General features: G+C 44.3%; 1 protein-coding gene across 1 annotated transcript in view; it reads left to right on the top strand.

Moving 5' to 3' along the window:
• The window catches only part of LOC135524222 (neural-cadherin-like), a 131,864-nt gene extending 110,151 nt beyond the window's left edge, over nt 1–21,713 (top strand). The window contains exons 29-33 of the mRNA XM_064951568.1: nt 1,507–1,771; nt 2,759–2,948; nt 7,667–7,917; nt 19,670–19,824; nt 20,553–21,713. Coding sequence (XP_064807640.1) covers nt 1,507–1,771; nt 2,759–2,948; nt 7,667–7,917; nt 19,670–19,824; nt 20,553–21,206 — 1,515 coding nt within the window. The 3' untranslated portion in view covers nt 21,207–21,713. The remainder of the gene's footprint in view (nt 1–1,506; nt 1,772–2,758; nt 2,949–7,666; nt 7,918–19,669; nt 19,825–20,552) is intronic.
• The last annotated feature ends 4,233 nt before the right edge of the window (nt 21,714–25,946 follow it).

Genomic DNA, 25,946 nt, shown 5'->3' with positions numbered 1-25,946 from the left:
AGGTGCCCAGAGTAAACTGTCTGCTACTCAGGCCCAGTATATGCATAGTATTAGTAGATTTGGATAGAAAACACTCTGAAGTTTGTAAAAGTGTTTGAATGATGTCTGTGAGTATTACAGAACTCATATGGCAGGCAAAAACCTGAGAAAGAATCTAGCCAGAAAGTGGGAAATCTGAGGTTTGTAGTTTTTCAACTCATTCCCTATCGAATACACAGTGTCTATGGGGTCAAATTGCACTTCCTAAGGCTTCCACTAGATGTCAACAGTCTATAGAACCTTGTTTGATGCTTCTACTGTGAGGTGGGGGCGAATGAGTCAGAGGTCTGCCAGAGAGCCACAAGCTGGCCATGCCATTGCATTTCTGAAGACAAAGGAATTCTCCGGTTGGAACATTATTGAAGATTTATGTTAAAATCATCCTAAAGATTGATTCTATACATCGTTTGACATGTTTCTACGGACTGTAATGGAACTTTTTTACTTTTCGGCTGCACCTGGTGATTGCGCGTCATGGATTTGGATTACTGGGCTAAACGCGCAAAAAAAAAGGAGGTATTTGGACATAAATGATGGACATTATCGAACAAAATAAACATTTATTGTGGAACTGGGATTCCTCTGAGTGCATTCTGTTGTAGATCATCAAAGGTAAGTGAATATTTATAATGCTATTTCTGACTTCTGTTGACTACACAACATGGCGGATATCTGTTTGGGTTGTTTTGGCCTCTGAGGGCTGTACTCAGATTATAGCATGGTGTGCTTTTTCGGTAAAACTTTTTTGAAATCTGACACAGAGTTGCATTAAGGAGAAGTGTATCTATAATTCCGTGCATAATAGTTGTATCTTTTATCAATGTTTATTATGAGTGTTTCTGTGAATTGATGAGGCTCTCTGCAAAATCCCTGGATGTTTTGGAACTACTGAACGTAACTCGCTAATGTATACTGAGATTTTTTGATATAAATATGAACTTTATTGAACAAAACATACATGTATTGTGTAACATGAAGTCCTTTGAGTGTCATCTGATGAAGATCATCAAAGGTAAGTGATTCATGTATCTCTATTTCTGCTTTTTGTGACTCTTCTCTTTGGCAGGAAAAATGGCTGTGTTTTTCTGTGACTTGGCTCTGACCTAATATAATCGTTTGGTCTCCTTTGTCGTAAAGCCTTTTTGAAATCGGACACTGTGGTGGGATTAACAAGAAGTGTATCTATAAAATGGTGTAAAATACTTGTATGTTTGAGGATTTTTAATTATGGGATTTCTGTTGTTTTGAATTTGGCGCCCTGCACTTTCACTGGCTATTGTCATATCGATCCCATTAGCGGGACCTCAGCCCAAAGAGGTTTTAAGTAATGTCCGTGTCAGTTTTGTAAAGTTTAAATATTAAATACAATGGTCTTAATTGAATGTTTGACATTTTAGTGGTGCGATCTGTGATTTTTACAGCGGTTTTGATTCATTTCAATTGATTGATATGCACTGTATATTTCAGGTGTTTCAGGGGCTACTGGCTGTCTTTTACAACCTGGGTGACAGACTCTACAACCTCACCCTGCCCTTCCAACGCCTTGACAACGGAGAATGGCATGAGGTGGAGCTGGATCGACATGGCAAAGAGTTCACCCTTCGATTGGATGGTGGCGGCGGGAGGCAAGAGGTCACAGCCGCTCCTGGGCAGAGTCAGGAGATAGTCATCGATCAAACAGTGGTGATGCTGGGAAACTCTTTCCCTTCAGGAAACAACCACAGCTTCCTAGGTATGGTGCTGGTACTGCCATCTGGTACTGCCCCCTGGTACTGACCACTAATATTATCCGCCTAACTTCCCACTAGTTGTTACTGCCAGAGGATCACGAGGGAAGATAAATGATTGGACGAAAGTGGTATAAAATCATGTATTACCTGTATGTGATTGGCAACACAAGACTGATGCACCATTGTGTTTCACACGTCTAAATCACTGAGGTGAATGATTCCTTAGCTACCACCGCCTTCCTATCTCAAATGGTTTTAGATTTAGACTCTGAGGAGGTCGGCTATGGATTTGGGAGGCAGATGAAGTGTGAAGGACCTGATTCAGGAGCAGGGATGAGTCTGTATAAATGACTCAGGAGCAGGGAGGTGTCTGTATAAATGATTCAGGAGCAGGGAGGTGTCTGTATAAATGATTCAGGAGAAGGGAGGTGTCAGTATAAATGATTCAGGAGCAGGGAGGTGTTTGTATAAATGACTCAGGAGCAGGGAGGTGTCTGTATAAATGATTCAGGAGCAGGGAGGTGTCTGTATAAATGATTCAGGAGCAGGGAGGTGTCTGTATAAATGATTCAGGAGCAAGGAGGTGTCTGTATAAATGATTCAGGAGCAGGGAGGTGTCTGTATAAATGATTTAGGAGCAGGGAGGTGTCTGTATAAATGATTCAGGAGCAGGGAGGTGTCTGTATAAATGATTCAGGAGCAGGGAGGTGTCTGTATAAATGATGTGTTACACATCCTTCCCAGAGGATGGCGAGACAACCAAACAAAGTAAATATCCTCTGAAACAAAGGGCTGCACTGACAGCTAAGCCCTGGGCTATCTCTGTGTGTGTGTGTGTGTGTGTGTGTGTGTGTGTGTGTGTGTGTGTGTTTCCATGGCTTCATGAAACTTACTTTAAAGGTTTTGCCTCAGGCCTAGTGTGTATGTCTCTGAATGTCACTATGTTGCTGTGTCTCATCTCTCATTCCCTCTCTGTGTTTTTCTATCAGGGTGTCTGCGAGACCTGAGGCTGAACGGGAGGCCCATGCCCATGGCAAAGCAGCCCTCCGTGGGGTCCAAGGGCCTCCAGGTGGTCACATCCCAGGGGGTCTCCCCAGGTTGCCCCTCAGACGCCTGCAGGAAACACCAGTGCTATCCCCCCTTCATATGTGTGGACCTCTGGAGGAAACACGAGTGCAGGTACATGAATGATAGCAGGAAATCTTGTAAGGAATAACTCTGGGCCCCAGGCTATAAGCTATAATGGCGTTGTTATGGAGCTGAAGGGAATAGCGGCTGTTTTTTTGGGCCCCTGACCAATTCTGCTATTTTGTGTCTTTTTTTGCTCTGATCTTATCTGTTTTGAAACATAATGTTTCCACCATCGTTTCCTATGACTGAAAAAAGCTTCTGGACATCAGCTGTCAATAACCTCGATTTGGACAAGGACTTCTACTTCAATGAGTTGGAGGAGGAAGACATATTGATTATCCTGAACCGGCTGAAATCCCTGACACTCAAATAAGAAAGAGACGGTGCTATAGAGGCCGATTTGCAGGACAACTGACAAGACGGAAATCCGCTTGACCTAATTTCTACCAGCATATCACCTGTGCCACTAGAGGCAAAAAAACTCTAGATCACCTTTACTCCACACACAGAGACGCATATAAAACTCTCCCTCACCGTCCATTTGGCAAATCTGACCATAGCTCTATCCTCCTGATTCCTGCTTACAAGTAAAAACTTAAAACAGGATATACCAGTGACGAGCTCAACATGAAAGTGGTCCGATGACCAGACTGGAATATGTTCCGGGATTCATAAGATTCATCCAATGGCATTGAAGAGTTTACCACATCAGTCACCGGCTTCATTAATAAGGACCAAGATCGAATCCTACTACACCGGCTCTGATGCTCGTCAGATGTGGCAGGGCTTGCAAACTATCATGGATTATAACAGGAAACCCAACCGTGACTTGTACAGTGACGCTGGCCTACCAGAAGAGCTAAATAGCTCCTATGCTTGCTTCGAGGCGAGCAACACTGAACCATGCATGAGAGCACCAGTTGTTCTGGACAACTGTTTGATCAAGCTCTCTGTAGCCGATGTGAATAAGACATGAACACAGGTTAACATAACATTCACAATGCCGCAGGGCCAGACGGATTACTGGGATGCCTACTCAGAGCAGGCGCTGACCAGCTCGCAAGTGTCTTCACTGACATTTTCAACCGCTCCCTGACCCAGTCTGTAATACCTACATGTTTCAAGCAGACCCCTATAGTACCTGCACCCAAGGTAACCTCTCTAAATGACTATGGTCCCATAGCACTCACGTTTGTAGCCATGAAATGCTTTGAAATGCTGATCAGTGGTCATGGCTCATATCAATAGCATCATCCAAGATACCCTGGACACACTCCAATTCGCATACTGCCCCAAGAGATCCACAGGTGACGCAATCTCTATTACATGCCACAGTGCCCTTCCCCATGTGGACAAAAGGAAGACCTACATGAGAATGCTGTTCATTTACTAGAGCTCACCGTTCAAAACCATAGTCCCCTCCAAGCTCAACACTAAACTAAGGACCCTGGGATGAAACAGAGGACCCTCTCTCTGGATTGTTTCAGAACTTCCTGACGGGCCATGCCAGGTGGTGAGGATAGGCAACAGCACATCCACCACGCTGATGCTCAACACGGGGGACCATCAGGGGTGCGTGCTTAGTCCCATCCTGTACTCCCTTTTCACCCATGAATGCGTGGCCACGTACCACTCCAACACCATTATTAAGTTTGCTGACAACCAAACGGTGGTAGGCCTGATTACCGATGACTATGAGACAGCCTACAAGGAAGAGGTCAGAGAACTGGAAGTGTGGGGCCAGGACAACAACCTCTCCCACAACGTCGGCAAGACAAAGGAGCTGATCATGGATTACAGGAAATGGAGGGCTGGGCACAGCCCCATACACATCGACGGGGCTGTAGTGAAGCAGGTCAAGCTTCAAGTTCCTCTGTGTCCACATCAGTAAGGAATTATCATTGTCCAAACACACCAACACAGTCATGAGGAGGGCACGACAATGCACATTACTCCCCATGAGGCTGCACCATTGAGAGCATCTTGACTGGCTGCACCACCGCTTGGTATGGCAACTGCTTGGCATCCGACCATAAGACGCTGCGGAGGATAGTGCGTACAGCCCAGTACATCACTGGGGTCGAGCTCCCTGCCATCCAGGACTTCTATACCAGGCGGTGTCAGAGGAAGTCCCTAGAAATTGTCAAAGCCGCCCAACTCTGACTGTTCTCTCTGCTACAGCATGGCAAGAGGTACCGATGCACAGAGTCTGGAACTGACATGACCCTGAACAGCTTCTACCCCAAGGCATAATACTGCTAAATAGTTGGTCCGGGTAGCTATTAACTATCTGCATTGACCCATTTCGCACAAACTAATTTGACTTATCACATACGCTTCTGTTTTTGTTAATTATATATCCTGTTGCCTAGTCACTTTATCCCTACCTATATGTACATACACTACATGACTAAAAGTATGTGGACACCTCTTCGATGAACCTCTCATTCCAAAATCATGGGCATTAATATGGCCTTGGTCCCCCTTTTGCTGCTATAACAGCCTTCACTCTTCTAGAAAGGTTTTCCACTAGATGTTGGCCCTTTTGCTGCTATAACAGCCTTCACTCTTCTAGAAAGGTTTTCCACTACATGTTGGAACATTGCTGCAGAGACATTCATTCAGTCACGAGCATTACTGAGGTCAGGCACTGATGTTGGGCGATTAGGCCTGGCTCACAGTCGGCATTCTAATTCATCCCAAAGGTGTTTGATGGGGTTGAGGTCAGGACTCTGTGCAGGCCAGTCAAGTTCTTCTTTGCCGATCTCGACAAACAATTTTTGTATGGACCTTGCTTTGTGCATGGGAGCATTGTCATGCTGAAACAGGAAAGGGGCCTTCCCCAAACTGTTGCCACAAAGATGGAAGCACAGCATTGTCTAGAATGTCATTGTGTGCTGTAGTGTTAAGATTTCCCTTCACCAGAACTAAAGGGCCTAGCCCAAACCATGAAAAACAGCCCCAGACCATTATTCCTCCTCCACCAAACTTTACAGTTGGCACTATGCATTCGGGCAGGTAGCGCTCTCCTGGCATTCGCCAAACCCAGATTTGTCCGTTGGACTGCCAGATGGTGAAGCATGAGTCATCACTCCAGATAACATGTTTCCACTGCTCCTAAGTACAATGCAGCAAGCTTTACACCACTCCAGCCGACACTTGACGTTGCGCATGGTGATCTCAGGCTTGTGTACAGCTGCTCGGCTATGGAAACCCATTTCATGAAGCTCCCAATGAATAGCTGACGTTGCTTCCAGAGGCAGTTTGGAACTCGTAGTGAGTGTTGTAACTGAAGACAGACTATTTCTATGCACTACACACTTCATTCTGTGTGCTTGTGTGGCCTCCCACTTCGTGGCTGAGCCGTTGTTGATGCTAGATGTTTCCACTTCAAAATAACAGTAGACAGAGGTAGCTCTAGCAGGGAAGAAATTTGACGAACTGACTTGTTGGAAAGGTGGCATCCTATGAGACGGTGCCACGTTGAAAGTCACTGAGCTCTTCAGTAAGGACATTCTACTGCCAATGTTGATGAATGGAGATTGCGTGGCTGTGTGCTCGATTTTATACACCTGTCAGCATGGGGTGCGGCTGAAATAGCCAAATCCACTAAAAAAAGGGTGTCCATGAAAGGGTGTCCATGTAAGGGTGTCAATATACTATATAGCCAAGTTATCATTACTCTGTGTATTTAATCTCTGCATTGTTGGGCTGGGCCCTTAAGTAAACAATTCACTGTTAGTCTACACCTGTTGATTCAGAATTATATGACAAATACAATTTCCAAAGCTTTCGCAGCATTAAGATCATTGTCATAACCTTATAACGATGTATCTTTGGTTAGCCAAGGTTTTTCCCAAAGCCTTCGTTCAAGACCATATAGCCAAAGCGCATCGTTAACATCACTTTATTCACTGAAAATCTTGGCTAAACAGAGAATCAAGATGTCTGACTGATAATCTGCCTGTCTGTGGTTGCCTATAAACTCAGAACGAAGTTAACTAAAAATAAAACGTTTCCAATGTATTTGCAAATTGTTACAAACAAGTGAAGGATAAAAAATGTCAGATTTTTTTTGCCTCAATGTGTTTCATGATGTGTGACAACATGTGCGCAATGATGTGCCCGATCTATGATTTCGTACATAATTGGGTACGAGTAATAAGCTGCCTCAATAGCCTATTTGCAGCCGTAGGTGGTAATATATCGTCATCAGTTTTGTGGAATAATTCTAATATTAAGGTAAGATTCGGATGGAGAATACTTATTCAAGAACAGGGCTGCTTTTCTTTAGATCCTATCAGTATCGACACATGGCCTAACAACGCACTTAGCGAATCCCCCCCCCCCCCCCCCCTGCAATGACTCATCTCTTTTGAGAATCCTTGCGGTGTGCCAACCTGAGTAAATAAAGCTAACCGTAGTGACAGGGAGTGTCTAGGCTGCAGCGTCTTTAAACTCCCCTGGACTCCAGTGTTTCCTGTCATCCCTAGCTGGGATCAGAGCATGTGAAACATCTCTGAGGCCTTTCATCACCATGGGATGTCCACTCTGGGTACTTAGTAGCCAGTTTCCACATCATCTTCCGATGTCCTCAGACATAGCTGAACGTCGAATACTGACTTGTATCATGGGTGACCTGGCTGAGATTTTCACAGTGCCAGGACGGCTATTCCTATCCCTTATAACTACAAGTTATTTCCATCCAGATCAGGTGAATGAATCACACTCTCCACAACCTCTTCCTTATTTGCATCCCCACACAGGTGCCCCCCTGGTCACATGATGAAGGAGAATGACTCGAGCAAAGTGTGTGTCTACACGCTGTGCGTCAGCAGGCCCTGTCGCCACGGCACCTGTGTGGCCCACTCGCCTGCTAAGTACTCGTGTCGCTGCTCCGAGGGCTACCGTGGGCGCCACTGTGAGGTCTCTCTGACGCTCTACCACAACAACGACAACAACACTCTGAGCCTCAGTTCTGCGTTTGCCATCAGTATCTGTGTCCTGGCCTTCCTAGGTAACTATATTGACTACGTTGTCGACTACCTGTGGTGAAAATGCCATCTTTCACCTCTACTCTCTGATTTGGTTTGATCTGGTTTAGGTTGTGGGTGGGTGTTCACAAATCTTCACTGAGTGTACAAGCCATTAGAAACAACATTTCCATGACATGATCCCTTATTGATGGTGACTGGTAAATTCACTTAAATCAGTGTAGATGAAGGGGAGGAGACAGTTTAAAGAAGGATTTTTAAGTCTTGAGACAATTGACATGGACTGTGTATGTGTGCCATTCAGAGGGTGAATGGGCAAGACAAAATATTGAAGTGCCCTTGAACAGGGTATGGTAGTTGGTGCCAGGTGCACTGGTTTGAGTGTGTCAAGAACTGCAACACTGCTGGGTTTTTCATGCCCAACAGTTTCCCGTGTGTATCAAGAATGACCCACTACCCAAAGGACATCCAGCCAACATGACACAACTGTGGCAAGCATTGGAGTCAACAGGGGGCAGCATCCCTGTGGGATTTTTAGGGGGAGTTTGAAATTGTGAGAATTTGCTCCGGACAACAGCATTTCATGGCTAATGACGTGTTGACATGCTATCTGGGGGCCGACCTCCAACCATGTTTTTACGCCTTGCGTGGGCTGCGGGATTGTGTGCTATGCCAGAGATTTTAACCCAATAATGGTTGAATTGAAGACGTTTAAGCTGCCTATCAATCATTGTTTTTGCAACCAGTGGACAGCTAGAGAAAAATGCGCTCTCGCAACAGCTATATAGTGCGGATCCAGCCTATGTAATAAAGGTTTGAGGCAGTTCCTCCCTTCTAAACTCGATGGTATTGTACTCCATACTGTCAAATAGGAGTTTGATTTAAGGCCACGAGTGGTGTTTTTATTGCTCAATCTAATTCTTGCTGATTCAAAAATATGTATCCATATGCTTAACCTTATGCACCATAGACTTAAACACCTGAATATGATCAACATTTTAAAGTGTTACCAACAAAAACGTAAACAATAGGCCAATAACAAATGTAGCATATAACAGACATTTTCTTTTAGATGCGAACAGTACTTTTCGGTAATGCTCAAAGCATGCCATTCCACGAGAGCAACATTTATTTTTCAACTCAAAGCAGTTAGCCCAATCAGTCCTCCATGACAACAAAATCATAATCAGTAATAAGTCCTTTGTTTTGTGGTTATTCTCAGGTAAAACAATTTGGCTAATCTATATTCCCATATTTCCATTTATTATGTCTTGAAGATCAAGAGGTATTAAATGAATTGTAATGACAGGAAATCTGACAGACTTTTTAAATGTAAAGATAGAGCCTAATCATATTATTATTTGTAGTAGAAAGCAATGGGTTAGAACAAGCCTACATAACCAACCCATAAAGTAAAATGCAACATTCATTTATGGGTAATTCAAAAGTGATGTTACTGATTACAATTTTGGACAGGTAACTAGTAACTACAATGATTATATTTAGAAAGTAACCTACCCAACCTGGCTGGATACGCAGATTTCTAGTTCTGAAAACTGGAAGCTTCAATTGGTGAGGTGTGTCTACCAGAGGAGGCTGGTGAGAGAGCTATAGGAGGACAGGCTCATTGTAATGGCTGGAGTGGAGTAAATGGAACAGTATCCAACACATCCATCATATGGAAACCACATGTTTGACTCCATTCCATTAATTCCATTCATGCCATTACAATGAGCCCATCATCCTATAGCTCTTCTCTCCAGCCTCCTCTGGTGTCTACCTGGTAATAGGTTCTTGCAGTACCCTAAACCATCTGTGATTTTATTTGGCCATGGGGAAAGAGCTACTGCGTAAATACTGCAATGTGGATTTGATGGAATTGAGCCCCAAGTGTTCTTAGTATGGATCTCAGGAGCTGTGAGTGGCCACAGTCAGTGGGGCTGCATGGGTCCTGGCTAGAAACATAGATTTTGATAACTCTATGAGCCACAATGAAACACCCAAAGCTTTCGCTGAGTTACAGTTCAAAAAGTTGGGGGACCCCTCAGTCATGGCCACCTGTAGTTTGTCTTTCTTGATGTTCGTGATGTGAATTCAGACTATTATTTGTCATCCTCCTTTCCCTTACTTTTTCATCTCGTCTGTTTGTCATTCCAGTCCTGTTACGTCCGTTTATGTCTGATTTGATCTCCCTCTGTATTTCTTTGTCATTTACTTTCTCCTACCGTTTTCATCTAACCTAAATGTGTCCATGTTTGCTACTGACACATAGTAAGGTGTGTTGGTGTGTCCAGTGCAGCGGGCCATCTCTCGATAGAGCTACTTGTATACTGTTTATGAGTCTCTCTGTCAAAAACAGGGTTATAAATTGGTCTGACGATTCAACACACAGTCTCTGCTACCTCTATAACTGATTCAACAGCACAATACCTCCCCAGGGCATGTGGCTGGTGTATTGCAACAGCCACATGAGGTACAGATCAAATGCTATACTTCAATATTTGATATGATAATTACAAAGATAACAAACGGAGGGAGGCCTTGGCATCACTCACGGACATTCATGTGTTGAATATGTAAATGACACTGCATGTTGCAGTCATCTAATGTACCTAGTAGTTTCTCTAGTTCCTGGAATTTATCACCTGCACTCAAACTTTTGACCTTTTGAATTAGGCGAATTCCTGAATATATCAAAATGGAAATGGGAGGTCACCAAGAGTTTACATGAACATTTCTTGAAACATCTCTGTGATGGGAAATAAGTTCAGTAGCGAGCAACACCTTCTGTCTCTAGCATGACTCAGGCTACAGTTCTTAGACTGGGCAGTCTGTAACCGGATACTGCGGTTAGAGGTCATTTGATAACTGTTCAGGTTTTAAGTTGTTCTCCTACTTTAAGTCCTAACTGAGGGAGCGAGTCAGCATCAGACAAGGCTTGTTGGAGATGACGGAGTTGTCTGTGTGTGTGTGCGTGCAAGTGACAAACAAACGCCTGGACAAAAAGTCACAGACAACACACATCCCCCACAACACACTGAGGCGGGCTGATGGCCTGCTGCTTAATTCAACTGGAACTCTCCGTCTTTTCTCCTCTGCCTCAAACTCCAATAAAAGTTTAAGTGATCATCCATAATTCAGATTTACATAACCCCTCACAGACTGGCTGATTGCCAAGTTCAACATGTGCCACTGACAGAACCAGAGACAGGCAAAATTTGCCATCTAAGTATGCTTCATTAGGCCTGTTGAATGGGTTTCAAATTCAGCACTGAAAAGCTTTATTGTCCATTACATTGACATTTTTACTGTGTGTCGTTGGATTTGATATTCAATGAAGAGGACATTTCCTTTCCATATAGAATGGAGGTAAATAGTTGTTAAAGTGACTGTATTTTTGAACTAGAACATACTTTTCTTAATAAAACCTCACAGCATTTCCCTTCTCTCATCTGTCTTTGTCTTGTCCTTTGTTTCTCCTTTTATATTTTCCCTCCATGTTATATGTTGTGTAATAACCTTTACTTTCAGACATGCATCAACAATGTCATCATACATTTTTGCATCTTGCTATACACTGAGTGTACAAGATATAAAAAAATGCCTTCCTAATATTGAGTTGCACCCCCTTTGGCCCTCAGAACAGCCTTAATTTGGCAGGGCATGGACTCTACAAGGTGTCGAAAGTGTTCCACAGCGATGCTGGTCCATGTTGACTACAATGCTTCCCACAGTTGTGCCAAGTTGGCTGGATGTCCTTTAGGTGGTGGACCATTCTTGATACACACAGGAAACTATTGAGCGTGAAAAACCCAGCAGCATTGCAGTTCTTGACACAAACCAGTGCACCTGGCAGCTACTACCATACGCCGTTCAAAGGCAGTTAAATCTTTTGTCTGTAGCTATTAAATATTTTGAAATGCTCACGTCTGTAGCCATGAAATGCTTTGAAAGGCTTGTCATGGCTCACATCAACACCATTATCCCAGAAAATCTAGACTCACTCCAATTTGCATACTGCACCAACAGAGCCACAATCTCTATTACACTCCACACTGCCCTTTCCCACCTGGACAAAAGGAACACTTATGTGAGAATGCTGTTCATTGACTACAACTCAGCGTTCAACACCATAGTGCCCTCAAAGCTCATCAATAAACTAAGGACCCTGGAACTAAACACCTCCCTCTGCAACTAGATCCTGGACTTGCTGATGGGCTGCCCCTAGGTGGTAAGGGTAGGTAACAACACATCCGCCACACTGATCCCCAACACGGGGGCCCTCAGGGGTGCGTGCTCAGTCCCCTCCTGTGCTCCCTGTTCACTCATGACTGCACAGCCAGGCACGACTCCAACACCATCATTACGTTTGCTGATGACACAACAGTGGTAGGCCTGATCACCAACAACGATGAGACAGCCTATAGGGAGCAGGTCAGACACCTGACCATGTGGTGCCAGGACAACAACCTCTCCCTCAATGTGAGCAAGACAAAGGAGATGATTGTGGACTACAGGAAAAAGAGGACGGGGCACGCCCCCATTCTCATCGACGGGGCTGCAGTGGAGCAGGTTGAGAGTTTCAAGTTCCTTGGCGTCCACATCACCAACAAACTAACACACAATGACACATTGACTCTGTACCGGTACCCCCTGTATATAGCCCCACTATTGTTTTTTACTGCTGCTCTTTAATTATTTGTCGTTCTATCTCTTACTTCTTTTGGGGGTATTTTCTTAAAACTGCATTGTTGGTTAAGGGCTTGTAAGTAAGCATTTCACTGTTGTATTTGGCACATGTGACAAATACAATTGAATTTGATTTCAAATCAAATCAAATTTATTTATATAGCCCTTCGTACATCAGCTGATATCTCAAAGTGCTGTACAGAAACCCAGCCTAAAACCCCAAACAGCAAGCAATGCAGGTGTAGAAGCACGGTGGCTAGGAAAAACTCCCTAGAAAGGCCAAAACCTAGGAAGAAACCAAGAGAGGAACCAGGCTATGTGGGGTGGCCAGTCCTCTTCTGGCTGTGCCGGGTAGAGATTCTAACAGAACATGGCCAAGATGTTCAAATGTTCATAAATGACCAGCATGGTCAAATAATAATAATCACAGGCAGAACAGTTGAAACTGGAGCAGCAGCACGGCCAGGTGGACTAGGGACAGCAAAGAGTCATCATGTCAGGTAGTCCTGAGGCATGGTCCTAGGGCTCAGGTCCTCCGAGAGAGAGAAAGAAAGAGAGAAAGAGAGAATTAGAGAGAGCATACTTCAATTCACACAGGACACCGGATAGGGCAGGAGAAGTACTCCAGATATAACAAACTGACCCGAGCCCCCCGACACATAAACTACTGCAGCATAAATACTGGAGGCTGAGACAGGAGGGTTCAGGAGACACTGTGGCTCCATCCGAGGACACCCCCGGACAGGGCCAAACAGGAAGGATATAACCCCACCCACTTTGCCAAAGCACAGCCCCCTACACCACTAGAGGGATATCTTCAACCACCAACTTACCATCCTAAGACAAGGCCCGCAAAGTTCTCTGCCACAGCACAACCCAAAGGGGGCCCCAACCCAGACAGGAAGATCACATCAGTGACTCAACCCACTTAAGTGACGCACCCATCCTAGGGACAGTATGAAAGAGCCCTAATAAGCCAGTGACTCAGCCCCTCAGATTTGAATGGGACACATACCAAATCCATGTCTCAATTGTCTCAAGGCTTAAAAATCCTTCTTTAAACATTTAACCTAACATCCCAAGAACCCCATGGTTGGTGGGGAACCTCAAAGCAGCATCATGGAGGATGGATAGGAGCTGTGTGTCTGTGTGTGTCTGCATGTTTAGAGATATAACAACACCAGCACTGCCACTGTCAGCTGTGTGTCTGTGTGTGTCTGAATATTTAGAGATATAACAACACCAGCACTGCCACTGTCAGCTGTGTGTCTGTGTGTGTCTGAATGTTTACAGATATAACAACACCAGCACTGTCAGCTGTGTGTCTGGAATGTTTACAGATATACTGTCAAATGTTTAGAGATATAACAAACACCAGTACTGCCACTGTCAGCTGTGTGTCTGTGTGTGTCTGAATGTTTAGAGATATAACAACTCCAGCACTGTCAGCTGTGTGTCTGTGTGTGTCTGAATGTTTACAGATATAACAACACCAGCACTGTCAGCTGTGTGTCTGTGTGTGTCTGAATGTTTAGAGATATAACAAACCAGCACTGTCACCAATGTTTACTATAACCACTGCCACTGTCAGCTGTGTGTCTGTGTGTGTCTGAATGTTTAGAGATATAACAACACCAGCACTGCCACTGTCAGCTGTGTGTCTCTGAATGTTTAGAGATATAACAACACCAGCACTGCCACTGTCAGCTGTGTGTCTGAATGTTTACAGATATAACAACACCAGCACTGTCAGCTGTGTGTCAGCTGTGTGTCTGAATGTTTACAGAAAAACAACACCAGCACTGCCACTGTCAGCTGTGTGTCTCTGTGTGTCTGAATGTTTAGAGATATAACAACACCAGCAATGCCACTGTCAGCTGTGTGTCTGAATGTTTACAGATATAACAACACCAGCACTGTCAGCTGTGTGTCAGCTGTGTGTCTGAATGTTTAGAGATATAACAACACCAGCACTGCCACTGTCAGCTGTGTGGCTTAATGTTTACGGATATAACAACACCAGCACTGCCACTGTCAGCTGTGTGTCTGTGTGTGTCTGAATGTTTATAGATATAACAACACCAGCACTGCCACTGTCAGCTGTGTGTCTGTGTGTGTCTGAATGTTTAGAGATATAACAACACCAGCACTGCCACTGTCAGCTGTGTGTCTGTGTGTGTCTGAATGTTTAGAGATATAACAAATCCAGCACTGCCACTGTCAGCTGTGAGTCTGAATGTTTAGAGAGCACTAGCTGTGTGTCTGAATGTTTACAGATATAACAACACCAGCACTGCCACTGTCAGCTGTGTGTCTGTGTGTGTCTGAATGTTTAGAGATATAACAAATCCAGCACTGCCACTGTCAGCTGTGTGTCTGAATGTTTATAGATATAACAACACCAGCACTGTCAGCTGTGTGTCAGCTGTGTGTCTGAATGTTTACAGATATAACAACACCAGCACTGTGTCTGAATGTTTACAGATATAACAACACCAGCACTGTCAGCTGTGTGTCAATGTTTACTATAACAACACCAGCACTGTCAGCTGTGTGTCTTAATGTTTACGAGATATAACAAACACCAGCACTGCCACTGTCAGCTGTGTGTCTGTGTGTGTCTGAATGTTTAGAGATATAACAAACCAGCACTGCCACTGTCAGCTGTGTGTCTGTGTGTGTCTGAATGTTTAGAGATATAACAACACCAGCACTGCCACTGTCAGCTGTGTGTCTGTGTGTGTCTGAATGTTTAGAGATATAACAAATCCAGCACTGCCACTGTCAGCTGTGAGTCTGAATGTTTACAGATATAACAACACCAGCACTGCCACTGTCAGCTGTGTGTCTGTGTGTGTCTGAATGTTTACAGATATAACAACACCAGCACTGTCAGCTGTGTGTCTGTGTGTGTCTGAATGTTTAGAGATATAACAAACACCAGCACTGCCACTGTCAGCTGTGTGTCTGTGTGTGTCTGAATGTTTAGAGATATAACAAATCCAGCACTGCCACTGTCAGCTGTGAGTCTGAATGTTTACAGATATAACAACACCAGCACTCTCAGCTGTGTGTCTGAATGTTTACAGATATAACAACACCAGCACTGCCACTGTCAGCTGTGTGTCTGTGTGTGTCTGAATGTTTAGAGATATAACAAATCCAGCACTGCCACTGTCAGCTGTGTGTCTGAATGTTTATAGATATAACAACACCAGCACTGCCACTGTCAGCTGTGTGTCTGAATGTTTACAGATATAACAACACCAGCACTGTGTCTGAATGTTTACAGATATAACAACTCCAGCACTGCCACTGTCAGCTGTGTGTCTGTGTGTGTCTGAATGTTTAGAGATATAACAAACACCAGCACTGCCACTGTCAGCTGTGTGTCTGTGTGTGTCTGAATGTTTAGAGATATAACAAATCCAGCACTGCCACTGTCAGCTGTGTGTCTGTGTGTGTCTGAATGTTTAGAGATATAACAACACCAGCACTGCCACTGTCAGCTGTGTGTCTGTGTGTGTCTGAATGTTTAGAGATATAACAACACCAGCACTGCCACTGTCAGCTGTGTGTCTGTGTGTGTCTGAATGTTTAGAGATATAACAAACACCAGCACTGCCACTGTCAGCTGTGTGTCTGTGTGTGTCTGAATGTTTAGAGATATAACAAATCCAGCACTGCCACTGTCAGCTGTGTGTCTGTGTGTGTCTGAATGTTTAGAGATATAACAACACACTGCACTGCACTGTCAGCTGTGTGTCAGCTGTGTGTCTGAATGTTTAGAGATATAACAAACACCAGCACTGCCACTGTCAGCTGTGTGTCTGTGTGTGTCTGAATGTTTAGAGATATAACAACACCAGCACTGCCACTGTCAGCTGTGTGTCTGTGTGTGTCTGAATGTTTAGAGATATAACAACACCAGCACTGCCACTGTCAGCTGTGTGTCTGTGTGTGTCTGAATGTTTAGAGATATAACAAACACCAGCACTGCCACTGTCAGCTGTGTGTCTGTGTGTGTCTGAATGTTTAGAGATATAACAAATCCAGCACTGCCACTGTCAGCTGTGTGTCTGTGTGTGTCTGAATGTTTAGAGATATAACAAACACCAGCACTGCCACTGTCAGCTGTGTGTCTGTGTGTGTCTGAATGTTTAGAGATATAACAAACACCACACTGCCACTGTCAGCTGTGTGTCTGTGTGTGTCTGAATATAACAAAATCCTGCACTGCCACTGTCAGCTGTGTGTCTGTGTGTGTCTGAATGTTTAGAGATATAACAAATCCAGCACTGCCACTGTCAGCTGTGTGTCTGAATGTTTACAGATATAACAACACCAGCACTGTCAGCTGTGTGTCTGTGTGTGTCTGAATGTTTAGAGATATAACAAACACCAGCACTGCCACTGTCAGCTGTGTGTCTGTGTGTGTCTGAATGTTTAGAGATATAACAACACCAGCACTGCCACGGTCAGCTGTGTGTCTGTGTGTGTCTGGATATTTAGAGATATAACAACACCAGCACTGTCAGCTGTGTGTCTGAATGTTTACAGATATAACAACACCAGCACTGCCACTGTCAGCTGTGTGTCTGTGTGTGTCTGAATATTTAGAGATATAACAACACCAGCACTGCCACTGTCAGCTGTGTGTCTGTGTGTGTCTGAATATTTAGAGATATAACAACACCAGCACTGCCACTGTCAGCTGTGTGTCTGTGTTTGTCTGAATGTTTAGAGATATAACAACACCAGCACTGTCAGCTGTGTGTCTGTGTGTGTCTGAATATTTAGAGATATAACAACACCAGCACTGCCATGGTCAGCTGTGTGTCTGTGTGTGTCTGCATGCACACGCGTGTGTTTGTGTGGACACTTGTCTGTCATGTGTGTTTTTCCTTGTCTGTCCGTGTCTGTATCTGTGAATCCGCAAGCGTGTGTGTGTCAAAGGATGGTGCTGAGGGGAGGAGGGGTCATAATAAGGTCGGGAACAGAGTGAATGGTATCGAACACGTGTACTATTCCATGTATGCCATTACAGCCATTACTATGAGCCGTCCTCCCCAATTAAGGTGCCACTGGCCGCCTGTGGTCTGTGTGTGTTCGTCCTTCTGTGTGCGTGTGTGTGAGTGCTTGCGTGCGTGCGTGTGTGTGTGTGTGTGTGTTCGTCTGACTCTGTGTGTGTGATAAAGCACCACTGCTGGGCGTGTTGACTGATTGGCCCGTAGAGGTGTGTTTGATGTGAGGTTCAGGTGATTGGAGGTGTGTGTGGATAAAAAAGAAAATGGTAAGCACTGTGGAGGTGGTAATATTGTGGCTGAGGGGGGAGTTCTGAGTACTGCTGGGATCCCAGCTCATCTGGATTCCATCCTGTTTCTCTGGGTCTGTACGGCACAGTGGAGGGCATGCAGCAAGGTTAGCTGATCAATAGGACCTGACAATAAACCTACCTCCAGCACACACTGAGTAGGCATAGCTGGAGGTCTACCTTTTCCACTTGTTGCAGTCGATGTTAGCTGGTTACAGATCTGTTTGTGCGCTCTTTCCAACTCCTATGGTCCTGTGGCCATTATCATGCTACAATTACCATAGAAGTTGGCAAGAGAGCACAAACCGATCTGGAACCAGGCTAAATCAAAGTTAGGAAGAGTCAGATAACGTTCTGGTGCCTCATGATGGACCTGGATGATAGAAATATAATCATATAGAATATAAATATTTAACGACTTATGGGTGCCTTGAGTAGAGACAAATAATTCAAAGTCAAATTCCAGCCACAGTCAGTGACTAATTTTCAAACCACAATTATATGAAATGTATTTTTGCTGATTTTGAAAACCTTTTCAGTTGAGTGACCTTGACGAGTGTCACATGTGTTCAGTGAACCATTACTTAAGTCCAATGTAACTGCTGCAATGCGCCCCTCAATTATTAAATGGATGAGCCGATGCTTCCAACCAAAAGGCGATAGAAAACGTACCAGTTCTGATGCATCACCTTTAGAGTGAGAGATAAAAGCCGTGCAGAGTCAAAAGAGACACGGAGAATGAAGGAAAGAAACACAAAGAGACTAACAAGAATGAGTGAAAGATGGAGAGAATGAGACAGATAAAGAAAGGAGCAAAGGAGGCGAGATGGAGATGGCAGACAGTAGAAGAAATATTGGTTGAGATTCATGGATTTTAAAGGTCAGCACAGCATACTGTATAATTCAACACATAGATGTGATTGATGTCAGTGCTCTAGCAGCGTTCACACAATGCTATTACAACATTCCTACAACACTCCCTCGATATTCCTGGGAGCTCTGGCCACAGTGGCTTTGGCTTGGACATGCAGAGAGTGTTGGTTTTTTGAAGAGAAGTGTAAGGGGTGTCGTCTTTGATATAGGATAGAAAATACAGGAGAACGTGGTGTCTCAGTCTCTGTTGCTTTGTCTTATAGCTCCGGGTCCTCATTAGTCTTGATTAGGACAGACTGACTGGATTATTGCATAGAACAATGTGGTGGTAATTTACTCTGCCTATCCACAAGGATCATACGTGTTTACTGTTTGTTTTTTTACAAAACAAGACCAGTTTTGTGCTATTGGGTATCCAATTTACTGTATGGGTGTATGTATGGAGCCATTTTGGTGTCAGAAATATTTTCTAGGGGCTGGTCTAGTGGGTTGTGCTGCTGCCTGGCACATGCAGCACATATAACATACATGTTGGCGTCTGTCCATCTATCTATGTATCTCTCTCCACCTTGCTCGAGGCCTATAAGTGAACTACAACGGATCTTTTTACACAGGCAGCCCAAATCTCTTCCCACTAATTGCTTTTTTGACTAATCAGATTGACTAATAGCGCTGCATGTGTCAACGCAGCCAATTTGGTGCACAAAATGTGGCTATCTGGTTCTCTCCCCTCCAATCCAAGCCTCACTATCCATTTCATGTAATATCATTGCACACTCTGTCTAGGACACTGCAATTTTTTATGTACATTTCTAACTGATAGAACTTTGGGTGAAACCTTCTACCCCTTTCCCCCGGTCCGCTGCCCACCTCCCAACGTGCTCTCTGTACCCGCCCAGTGCTGATGCTGGGCCTGTCCCTCTACTCCTGCTGGAGGAGACACAAGTGCCTGAAGGAGGGCATCTACCACGTATCTGCACACCACGGAGAATGGGAGGACATCCGAGAGAACGTGCTCAACTATGACGAGGAGGGTGGAGGGGAGCAGGACCAGGTACAGATACAGACTCTGAATCTCAGTATGTCCTTCAACACAACTACCATTATCTCTCCATAACCTATGAGTCATAAGACCACTACAATACAGAATACAGTGGAATACAACTTGATCGATTCCCTTAGGGCAATTAGGATCACACCTCACAGACACAAGGGAAACCATACAAACCATAGATAAGCAAACGGTATATAAACCAAGCAAGGCGTGGGAAGATTCACAGAGTCACAGTTCACATAGTGAGTGTTCGTCTGGCAGCTCTACCAAACCTGGTGGACTGGTGTTGGTAGAGGCTTGGAAATGAACACCAAAATAACTATCCTAGCAGAATCATTTGGAAAATGATGTCAGAGACCAATACTCCTTAATAATGCCTGTATTTGCTTTAATAGCACTTTTCCCCCCACTGCAATTAGATAATTAATTACAAGGCCAATCAATGGGGCTGTTGCTGCCAACATTGCCACTTAGGCCTCATGCTTTTTTCTTAGGTAGAATAAAAAATCCTCTCCAGTCAAAAGCACAGCAGACTGCCATTTTTCATAGTCAAATATGATTATAAATTCAGGTCCTGCTGTTGAGTGTTTTCTTTTTCTATTAATCTCTTCGTTTTTATAAGCAGCTCATCTCTAATCAACTCTCTCTAATCTTCTTCATCTCTCTTTCCCTCTCTCTCTCTGTCTTTGTCTCTCCCTCTCTGTCTCTTTCCCTATCTCACTCTCCAGAATGCCTTCAACATGGTGGAGTTACAGAGGTCTCTGCGGCCCAGTCCAGCCCAGTCACTTTGGTACAGCTACCCACAATGCATCATACCCTCATCCTACCCTCAGACGACCAAGCCCCCAGACACGAAGAATGGGACCAAACCAAAAGGACCAAGCGGACCCAAAAACGGCAGCACAGCAATCGCCCTGCGCCTGGCCCACCCTCCGTCCGGGTCAGCCACCCTCACGTCTCCCATTGCAATGCGGCGTTCCCACAAGTCCCTGTCCTTCTCCAGTCAGGACTTGGCCCGCTACCTGTGTGAGGTCATCAGGGACACAGACCACTCCACGGGGGACAACCCCGGCTACATGACCTCACTGCGTCCCCTGTCCAATAAGGCGCAGCGTGGCAGGCTGGCCGTGCGCTCGCTCAGCTCCCTCAGCGATGAAGGTCAGGGGTCGGAGGTTAGGGTTCATGGGGGTCAAGAGAGCCTGAAAGGTCAGAGATCCCAGAGCCCACGGCTGGACAGGCTCAAAGCCCTGCGAGCTGTTGCCAGTGAACTCAGAGTGGACGGTGCTGTGGACTCTGCAGCCGCCAAGCGCACAGAGGGACAGAAGGACAAAGTGAAGGATAGAGAGTGCAGGGCGCAGCCCAACTGTGAGAAGAGCGGATGAGACTGGAGTCAGAATAAAGAAGATTGGAATTCACACTTGGATACTGAGTTCAATGATATTGGGGAGAGGATGTTCAAAGGCAGCATCTCAAAGATTGGAATTTGTGAAATGTTTATATCGATTAATCCAATGATGGTGTTGGGGGAAAAACCAAAGGAGAATAAATATTTAAGAAATGTACATTTCTGATTTGTAACCCCTTTGAAAAGTATTCTACGGGTGGATTGTGGGAAAGATGTGACGCTTTAACTTGATATTATATATTTTACAATCAATCTGGAAAAGTATAACCTTTTTCTTGGCAATGCCCTGTATATACTCCATATGGAAAGCACCTTTTGACCATTTGGTAACACCAAAACTGCATTCATTTTGAACTGAAAGCCTCACAAAAACATATGTAAAAGAAGGCAAAAGTATTTGTTGATCATTATCGTAATATAAATTCTGTGAAGAAAAAAATATTTGTTTGTTTTGATTTAATTCTAATAAATATCTTTGATAATATTTTAGTTATGAGATTGTTTCCTTCAAGAAATCAAAAAAAAGATTTGTGAATTTATGTTAGTGATGAACTAAGCCAATTACTATCTTTGAAGTTCTTTTTTTGATCAAATATTTTTTTTCACCATCCCATTTTCTTTATCAAAAGCTATGCTGGGTAAATGCATGCCTGTATTCCTCAGCAAGTTAAGTACCTCAATACAGACTCTTTATGCTCCACCTCTTATTTACTGAATCATAACGCTGTCTAAATATTATATGCTATTAAAACCCACTTGTCTAGACTGGAAAGTGTTTGGGTTGAGAACCAGGACCAGTATGTCCCAATATCTTGACTCTGACTACCTCAATCCCCTGCTTATTGTCTCTCAAACTGTTCAACCATGAACACGGGCTGTTGACCCGGGTTGGAAATTCAGCTGAAAAAGATGCTAGCATTGCTATAAAAGGAAGCTTAGAATCCAACACAACATGGATAAGGTAAGAAGGTAAGAACCCAGAAAGAACCCGTCACCTTCAATGTTGTGGGACTTAATGTGCCATCACCCCGAGGGTTTGAAAAGGAATCCAATGTCCAACATGTGACTCTAGCAGCTAGCAACAAGCTACAGTATATTAAAATATGATGATTATTATGGTAATAGGGCGGCAGGTAGCTTAGTGGTTAGAGCGTTGTGCCAGTTACCGAAAGGTTGCTAGATCGAATCCCCGAGCTGACAAAGTAAAAATCTGTCGTTCTGCCCCTGAACAAGGCAGTTAACCCACTGTTCCTAGGCCGTCATTGTAAATACGAATTTGTTCTTAAGTGGCTTGCCTAGTAAATTAAATTAAATATTTTAAAAAATGATAATGATGAGTTCATTCCTGCTCCATAATTAATCATTCATGTCCTGTACCCAAACCTTGTTGACCCTTTGGAATCCTCTGAGATGCACTTAAAAAGTAAATAGCTCCCGGCGGACTGACTTCTTTAATCCTCAATTGCCCTGCAGGACTTGAGTTAAAGGCGGTGGCAGTGGGGCTCATCGTAGGGGAAGGAAGTAGTGCTGCTTTCATAGAAATATAATTACTAAAATGGACCAAAGCCGCTCAGACCACAGCAATTTGACTGCATCCTCAGGAGTAACTCTAATTCTGTTACTGTTGTGCTGCTCTTGATAAGTGTACCAACCTGCTTAAAACAACAGGTTGTTTAGGGATGCATGAGCTTTAGAGGAGGCCTTTCATCTGCCGTCTAGACAGGGAACAAGTGCTTAGCCATGTGAGTGATGTCACACGTAATGAATGGCCTTGCTTTGAAGCACACATAGACCCATAAGCCTTGGAGACAAATTATAAAAGCAGAATTCAGACGGAAATAGCATCCCTAAGACTTATGTCGCTACAACATAAGCCTTGCTACTGTAACACATTGTAACCTCTTATTTCTTTACCAAGCAGCATCTCTGTCTTGAGCTCAGTCTTGAATATGCCTCTTACTATACCCCCATCTAGTGGTAACTTCTTAGAATGACATTTCCTCATAATTTGTTCTTCAACACATGCAGTTCTCAAATTGACCACTACACGGCAGTGCTAGTCCATAAACTGGACAGCCGGATCAGGAGCGAGCCTGTAAGAGTAACAACATATGTCTCCCCAAATGTTGAAGTTATGTATGTACAGAAAGGCATGTCTAGACAATAGTATATTTTTATATTTAAAGCCATCGTACCAGATCCAAATGGTTTCATTCCAAAGGTTTACGTCAACATAAATCCGTGGTGTTCCCTACTGTAGGCCTCTAGATGCAAGCCAGGATATCTCTTAAAACAGTTTAACTGATCCATCAGAAAGGGGCAATATCTTGGTTGCTCAGGTGATGTGCTGCAGCAAGACTATCAAAATGATGAGACCTCAGTAAAAAAATGGACAGGGAGAAGAGAGAAACGTGTGAGAGGGGAAGTGGGTAGTGAGGAAGTGGAGGAGGGGAGAGGCGGGCTGCTGCTTGATGTGACAGCTGGAGATTGTGGGAATGAGGGGTGACCTAGCCAGAGCCCCAGCCAGTCAGTCAATAGACACTCCCACAGACTGTGTGCCCCCTACTCACTCCTGTGTCATCACACTGTGTGTGTGTGTGTGTGTGTGTGTGTGTGTGTGTGTGTGTGTGTGTGTGTGTGTGTGTGTGTGTGTGTGTGTGTGTGTGTGTGTGTGTGTGTGTGTGTGTGTGTGTGTGTGTGTGTGTGTGTGTGTGTGTGTGTGTGTGTGCTTGCATGTTTTTGTGTGCAAATGTTTACATATATCCCCAGGCTATGGATCCAGGGATGTGACATTACGAAGGCCCCCTGTGTCAGTCGTGCAAAAACGTGGGATGTGTGTCAGCTCTACTGACAAATGCACTCATCCTCCTGCCTGCTAACGCCGGCTGCAAATGCGGGACATGTCTTCTGACAGAGCGACACAGCGACAAGGCCTACACGACAACACATCAGACAAAACACAAGCAGTCAGGTTTGATATGAGGGGCTCACAGACAGGACACAAGGGTTGGTGGACATGCTGGGAGGGTGAGTGAAAGCCACTCTGATGTCAACACATCTGGAGACACAGTGCTGTACACTGGCCCAGCTGCACTTGACTGACATCCCTTTGTTCTCATAGGAGAAGAATCAAGAAGTTTTCATAAGAATTTAGGGTATTTTCTTTGTATGGAAGAGGACCGATGAAGGTAATCCACAGACTGTAGATCTGAGCTGCAGATCATCTCTGTGTGTATATCTGGCAACACGTCTACAGATGGCAGTCTAATCCACATCTGAGTGTCACACAACTGGCTCTGTGCTTCCCTAGATGACCTCAATTTTCTTCACTCTCGGAAACTTTACCAGCGTGGCTGATTACCAACTTTACCAGAGTGGCTGAGCTCTAACATGTACCAACGATGTTATTGTGACTGTCTAATGACACAAGCCTGATTGATTCTAGAAGCAGCTTGTATTCATTATACAGTAACTCCTCAGGCTAGCTGTGGATATCCAGAGTTAGCGTTCACCTCTGTAGTAAACCACCTTTGGATATCCAGAGTTAGCGTTCACCTCTGTAGTAAACCACTGTTGGATGTCCAGAGTTAGCGTTCACCTCTGTAGTAAACCACCGTTGGATATCCAGAGTTAGCCTTCACCTCTGTAGTAAACCACCGTTGGATATCCAGAGTTAGCGTTCACCTCTGTAGTAAACCACCGTTGTCACCTCTGTTGTCCAGTTCAGTAAGAACACATTGGTGTCGAAAGTGAAACATTCTGTTGTCTCACGTAAAGTACCATTTTGTGGTTACGCAGCACAGCCATCGGTCATGGAGGAAGAGGAGGGAGGAGAGGAGGAGAGGACAGGCGGTTGGGCCTGACAGATGGGCTTAGTGAGTGAATCATTGACAGGTTCCTGCTAACGGATGCTGGGGCCATCAATAGCTCAAAGCCCCCGTGATGAATTACTGTAGAAAAACTATGCTGACCGAGCAAAGGCGCTTTTACTGTTTTCTTTATCGCGTTGGTGCAATTTTCACAAGTATGTGGTACATTTTCACAAGTATGTGGTACATTTTCACAACTCTCAGTACAAAACTCAAAACAGACCATTTTAAAAACGCTAAGCACATTTTCAATTGACACCAAGTACAACACACAAAATCATACAGTCACTTTTCCACCAAACTCACAAAAAAGTGTTTCATCGAGAAATACATTGCAATACACATTCTTAAAAAGTAATAGACTTTCACAATACAATGCTCAAATAACTTTTGATGATATTATTTTCCGTTAAAACACATCTTACTATTACTTAATCCGATTGCTCTTGATTGATGATCACTTAAACATTTTGTCAACAAGGTAACCTGCCTAAATGACGCTATGTAGCACTCACATCTGTAATTATGTAGTGCTTTGAAAGTCTGGTCATGACACACAACACCATCATCCCAGACACCCTGGACTCACTCCAATTCACATACCGCCCCAAAAGATCCGCAGATGGCACAATCTCAGAATCTTTACACTGCCCCCTCCCACCTGGACAAGAGGGGAGATAACTATGTAAGAATGCTGTTCATAGACTACAGCTCAGCGTTCAACACTATAGTCCCCTCCAAGATCATCAGCAAGCTAGGGACCCTGAGACTTAACCCTGGACTTCCTGACGGGCCGGCCCCAGGTGATTGAGGTCAGGCGACAACACCTCTGCCACGCTAACCCTCAA

The sequence above is a fragment of the Oncorhynchus masou genome, chromosome 31 (genome assembly GCF_036934945.1).
Source record: "Oncorhynchus masou masou isolate Uvic2021 chromosome 31, UVic_Omas_1.1, whole genome shotgun sequence".
Classification (NCBI taxonomy): Eukaryota; Metazoa; Chordata; class Actinopteri; order Salmoniformes; family Salmonidae; genus Oncorhynchus; species Oncorhynchus masou.
The sequence above is the reverse complement of the archived record's forward strand: the minus strand, read 5'-3'. Positions and strand labels throughout refer to the sequence as shown.